The sequence below is a fragment of the Austrofundulus limnaeus genome, unplaced genomic scaffold, assembly GCF_001266775.1.
Source record: "Austrofundulus limnaeus strain Quisiro unplaced genomic scaffold, Austrofundulus_limnaeus-1.0 Scaffold127, whole genome shotgun sequence".
Taxonomy (NCBI): domain Eukaryota; kingdom Metazoa; phylum Chordata; class Actinopteri; order Cyprinodontiformes; family Rivulidae; genus Austrofundulus; species Austrofundulus limnaeus.
Window position 1 is genome coordinate 438134 of NW_013952529.1, and position 5826 is coordinate 443959.

At 43.1% G+C, this 5826-nt stretch overlaps 1 protein-coding gene across 5 annotated transcripts in view; it reads left to right on the forward strand.

The window, feature by feature from the left end:
• LOC106522336 (plasma membrane calcium-transporting ATPase 1) overlaps positions 1–5826 on the forward strand; it is a 113226-nt gene that overhangs the window by 93872 nt on the left and 13528 nt on the right. For all 5 annotated transcript variants that reach the window (XM_014015313.1, XM_014015311.1, XM_014015312.1 and 2 more), the window contains 7 exons: positions 65–307; positions 414–655; positions 740–977; positions 1372–1551; positions 3459–3546; positions 3615–3721; positions 5199–5390. In XM_014015313.1, the coding sequence (XP_013870767.1) occupies positions 65–307; positions 414–655; positions 740–977; positions 1372–1551; positions 3459–3546; positions 3615–3721; positions 5199–5390 (1290 nt within the window). The remainder of the gene's footprint in view (positions 1–64; positions 308–413; positions 656–739; positions 978–1371; positions 1552–3458; positions 3547–3614; positions 3722–5198; positions 5391–5826) is intronic.

Sequence of the window (5826 nt, forward strand, 5' to 3'; positions counted from 1 at the left end):
CTCTGACCTGTCTCACCCCCCTCTGACCTGTCTCACCTCTCTGACCTGTGTCTTCCTGTTGTAGAAAATGATGAAGGACAACAACCTGGTGCGTCACCTGGATGCGTGTGAGACCATGGGCAACGCCACGGCCATCTGCTCAGACAAGACGGGAACTCTGACCATGAACCGGATGACCGTGGTTCAGGCCTATATTGGAGACACACACCACAAAAGCATCCCTGAACCAGACGTCCTGAACCCAGAGACCGTAGACATCTTGATCAACAGCATCTCTGTCAATTCAGCCTACACCACCAAGATCCTGGTAGGACTTTAGAAATGTTCTAGACCTGTGTTTTCCTCAGAACGTTTCAGGAATAACTCTGGAAAACAACACGAGGATGGACGTTTTCTCACTCGTGTCTTCACAGCCTCCGGAGAAAGAAGGTGGCCTGCCCCGCCATGTGGGCAACAAGACCGAGTGCGCTCTGCTGGGCCTGGTTCTGGACCTGAAGAGGGACTACCAGCCAATCAGAGAGGAGATACCTGAGGAGAAACTCTACAAGGTTTACACATTCAACTCCTCCCGCAAGTCTATGAGCACAGTGCTGCAGAACGCTGACGGAGGCTTCCGCATGTACAGCAAGGGAGCGTCAGAGATCATCCTGAGGAAGTAAGAAAACAGATCTGTGTGTTGGAGGACAGGAACTTCCTGTCTGTCAGAATAAACCTTAACCCACCACCCCCCCTCTGCTAGATGCTCCCGGATCCTAGACGCTCAGGGCCAGCCCCGCATCTTCAAACCTAAAGACCGTGATGAGATGGTACGTAAGGTGATCGAACCCATGGCCTGTGACGGGCTGAGGACCATCTGTGTGGCTTTCAGGGACTTCCCAGCTAAAGACGGGGAGCCCAACTGGGACAAAGAGAATGAGATCCTCAGTGATCTCACCTGCATCGCTGTTGTAGGCATCGAGGATCCCGTCAGACCTGAGGTACGCTTCATGTCATTTAGCTGAAACTAGACTTTATGGTTCAAACTTGTTCAAATTCTTGTCCAACCAGACGCTGAGTTGTGTTGGTGTGAGGAGGAAATGTGATGTTAACACAAACAGAGCTGTGTCCTGGCCTGCTCTGTAGCACAGATAATCTATAAATGAAGCTTGCTGCTCCTTTAATGTCAGAGCACAAAGATGAGTGACAGGATGGAAACATCAGGAGGTCATCAGCTGCTCACTGTACCTGTGAGATGGACACATCCTGCTCTGAGGCAGCAGCTGGAGGATCTTTAATCAAATGACCTGTACTGTCTGTAACATGCACCGTCTGTCCTGCAGGAACAGTGTTTCTGCTCTCAAAGGCTCCTCTAAAGTTCTCCTCCTCCTGCAGGTTCCTGAGGCCATTTCTAAATGCCAGCGAGCAGGAATCACCGTGCGTATGGTGACCGGAGACAACATCAACACGGCCCGCTCCATCGCAACCAAGTGTGGCATCCTGCTGCCGGGAGAGGACTTCCTGTGTCTGGAGGGAAAAGAGTTCAACCAGCAGATCAGAAACGACAAAGGAGAGGTGAGTCGAGCTGACCCTGTTATAAAACAACCATCAGATAATCAAACAAATCAACATGAAGCAGAGCTCAGAGCTTCATGTGTTCAGATCAAAACTAACAGATAACAGTCTGCTCCTCCTCACAGCACATGGAGAGAGGTTTCTGATTAACTGTTATCATGGCAACGCTTAGTTCAGTACTGCAAGTCCTGGTTCTGAACTCCTGATGGATCTGAGGTTAAAAAGATTCACATAATATCTGATGGTTCTGATGTAATCATTGACATATTTCATATAAATATATGTTCTGGTTCTGGTAATTTATGTTTTATATCTACTAGGCTTGGGCGATAAACTGAAAAATAACCGATATTGGCATGTACGATAATAACCGACGTCATTTTGCTCATGTTGGTATTTTCAGTATTTAAAAATGAGGAAAAGAGAAACCTGCTCGTTTTCTGTTGTCTGGTTAAAGCTGCCCAGTCTGAACAGGTTTAAACAGACGCTGCTTTCAACAAATCAAACGAACCCCACAGCTTAGTTTATCCAATCAGAGCAGAGCAGGGCGGAGCTTTCTGATGTCGGAGCAGCAGGATAAACACCGGTCAGCCTGCAGCTCCTGTCCTGAGTGAACAAACCCCATCCTCCARACTTCGCTCCTGAGCTACCAGAGACGTTMGTATCTAAAATCTAACHCACTATAAGTTTATGTGTTCAGAGCTTCATTATCTAACAGATATGTCCAACTCTGCTCGCGTGATCAAACTCCTCTCCTCGACAGCGCTGTTACAGGAGCGAGGTGCACACAGGCTGTTCTGAGAGAGACACTGTTTCAGCTCTTTTAATGAAACAATATTAACTCTAACAGATGAACTTTTGTTTGTCCCATGTTATAGAAAAGACAAGTCTCCGCTTAGCATTACCCCCAAAAAAGATAAAACCACTATGTAGTTTATTATAAATATCTACAAATTTCATTCTTCACAATATATCATGCTTATATTTAGAATCATACTGTGACTGAACTTCTCTGTGATTCAATAAATGATCAAATATGAAGAATAAATAGTATTAAATGATTACATAAGCTCTCTAAATTATATAGTCTTTTTGAAAGAAATGGTTATTTTAATAGAGAAATCAGTCTAACAAATAAAAAAATGTATTTATTTTGTGCATTACAAAAGACACATTTGATATACATATTTAAATTTAAAATTATAGTACATACATAATGTGTTTGTATTAAAACATTATGGAGATGGTTAATTATTTGTATGATTATATCTGACTCAAGTCTTGCCAAAAAAGTTTTTTATTAAATATATTAAAAACAGTAAAATGACAAATATAAACTTCAGAAAAACTGTTCAAAATCTAAACTGAACTTTGACTAAGAACATGGACACAGAGTGTGGTGTTATGACTGTAATATACTTGTGTGTGGTGGTGGTAAGAGTTATTGTGTATTTATTGTTATCGAGGTGAACGGGTCAATATATCGTGATATTGATTTTAGGCCAGGGTTAGGGCCCTAATACCTACACTCAGAGTCTTATTGTCCGTGTATCAGCTGGTATTTGTATTTTTAATAAATATTAAGTGTTGAGCTTTTTACAGTTAAATAAAACTTGTTAAATGTTTCAGTAAAAGTCTTTGAACCTGTTATATTTGACTGGTGATTTTTATTTTGCCCCCCTTCTGTACTGAACAGTCACAGTGTGAAAAGCTCTACAGAAATGAGGTCCATTTGCTAATAATAAGTGTCCTACATAGTAAAGAGATAATTGCTCTGTGTTAATTATAAAAGCTGCTCATTCATGTTGAAACGAATGATGGGAAGTTTAATCAGTGTGAAGCAGAGCTGTCCTTCCACCTTTTGTTCCTTCAGCTGGAAGGACCAACGCTCTGCTTTTTATTTCCAGGTGGAACAGGAGCGTCTGGACAAGGTCTGGCCCAAACTGCGAGTTCTGGCCCGTTCGTCACCGACAGACAAACACACTCTGGTCAAAGGTGAGCTGCTTGTGCTTCTGAGTTCACAGCTGTAAAACCACTCATGTGTTGTGCTCTGTGCCCATCAGGCATCATCGACAGCACTGTGGGAGAAACCCGACAGGTGGTGGCAGTGACGGGAGACGGGACCAACGATGGACCCGCTCTGAAGAAGGCTGATGTTGGCTTCGCCATGGTAACTGTTTCTCTTTCCTTCATTCCTCAGTTCATCACAGATTCACACATGTCGCCTCAGTTTCCTCTGCTTCATTACAAACAGCATTTAAAGGGTTAATTCTGTTTTTAATGCAGCCTTGAAGCATCATTCATGAAAGCTGTGGAGTTAAATACCATTAGTCTTCACTCAGATCATCACTAAACTGCTTTATACTCAAAGATTTACTGATTAAAGCTTCAGTTGTGAGACGGGTTGAAACCTGAAGTTTCTCTGCTGTTTGAAGATCTTCTGCTCAGGATGAGTTTCTGACCTGAGAGGGTCTGCAGACCCTCACAGACCCTCACAGCTCTGCAGACCCTCACAGCTCTGCAGACCCTCACAGCTCTGCAGACCCTCACAGCTCTGCAGACCCTCACTCAGGAGGATTTTCAGGTGTTCTGTTCACCACTCACTTCTTTGTCTAAAGATCTCAGCAGCTCACATCATATCACAGGTCCAAGCTCAGCCTGGATTCTTCTGCTTTGTTCTGCTGGACATTAGAGGGTTTAGAGTCGTGTCTCTCCAGGGGCAGAATTATCCACTTCCTGGTGTCCAGCAGAGTTTATTCTGCTCATGTTGATCAGAGGAGACAGGAAGTAGAAACATCTCAGCTCCTCTGCTGCAGCTCCACACTTCTCCTGGTTAAAGCCAGGTCCATCCATCCATCCATCCATCCATCCATCCATCCATCATCCACCCCCTCTTCAGGGTCTTGAGGGTCTGGTGTCCAGTACCAGTGCATGTGTTTGGACCAGAGCTATTCAACTAAATTAACCAGGGGCCACAGTTACTGCAGGTCAACAGCTGAGGGGCCGAACATCCAGTAATTAAAGTCATTCTGTAAATAAACCAAGTATTACAAAGATCTGTTACCTTTGAAATAGTTTATTTTGCTGCATTTAATCGTGATTACAACATACAGAACCCTATAATAAAAGTAGTGAAAATTAAACAATATCAAAAACTAAACAACCACATTCTGCCTCCTATTTAACACAAATAATATTTTAACATCTCTGACTTTTTAAACCAATTTTATTTTCACTTTCATAGTTTTATCTTCGACTGTTTGTAGTTTTAACTTTCTTGAGTGTTTATAGAAATGTTTTTTATCAGCTTGTAGCCAGGATTCTGACGTTTCTGTAGACACCGAACATGTTTGTTTAACTAAATGAACTTGTAGTAATTAAAGTAGAAAACCAGGAGTTTGGGCTTAATGAATGAATCAGGTGGTGAGCCGAACTTTGGTCATTCATGGGCCAGATGTGGCCCGCAGGCCTCCAGTTGAATAGGCCTGGGTTGGACTGTAGGAGGAACCAGAGTACCCTGAGAAAATCCACTGCTGAGATTTGAACCCAGGACCCTGTAGCTGTGAGGCGACAGCTCCAGCCACTTCTCCACTGTGCAGACATGTAGAAGAACAGATGGACCTGATCCTGTTTCTGTTTGCTGACAGGGAATCGCCGGCACAGATGTGGCTAAAGAAGCGTCAGACATCATCCTCACTGATGATAACTTCACCAGCATCGTTAAAGCCGTCATGTGGGGGAGGAACGTGTACGACAGCATCTCTAAGTTCCTGCAGTTCCAGCTGACCGTCAACGTGGTGGCTGTGATCGTAGCCTTCACCGGCGCCTGCATCACACAGGTGAGCTGACCACAGGCTGGACTTGGTTCATTCTAGACTGGGTCCTGACCTGCTCTAGATGGGCCAGGCCCTTCCAGGGTTCCTGCAGGTCATTAAAAAGTCTTAAAAGGCCTTGAATTCATCAGTCCAAAAATAAGGCCTTTATTAGCCTTAAAATGTCTTAAGTCAATCTTCACAAGTCTTAAAAATGTTACCACATTGTAAGTTGGATGACTGTAATATCGAAATTAAGTCAAATTTGGTCAAAATGACCTAATTACATTTTCAGGTTCTTGTCTTTAAAAGCTACATTTTGACACCTGGATCATTTTGATATCATCATTAAATCCATATATATGACTTAATTTGTCTTGTTGGTTACAATAATACATAAATATTTGGTCTGAATCCTAATTTTATCTCATTTTAATGAGGGATTTTTGATGTCCTTATAAAG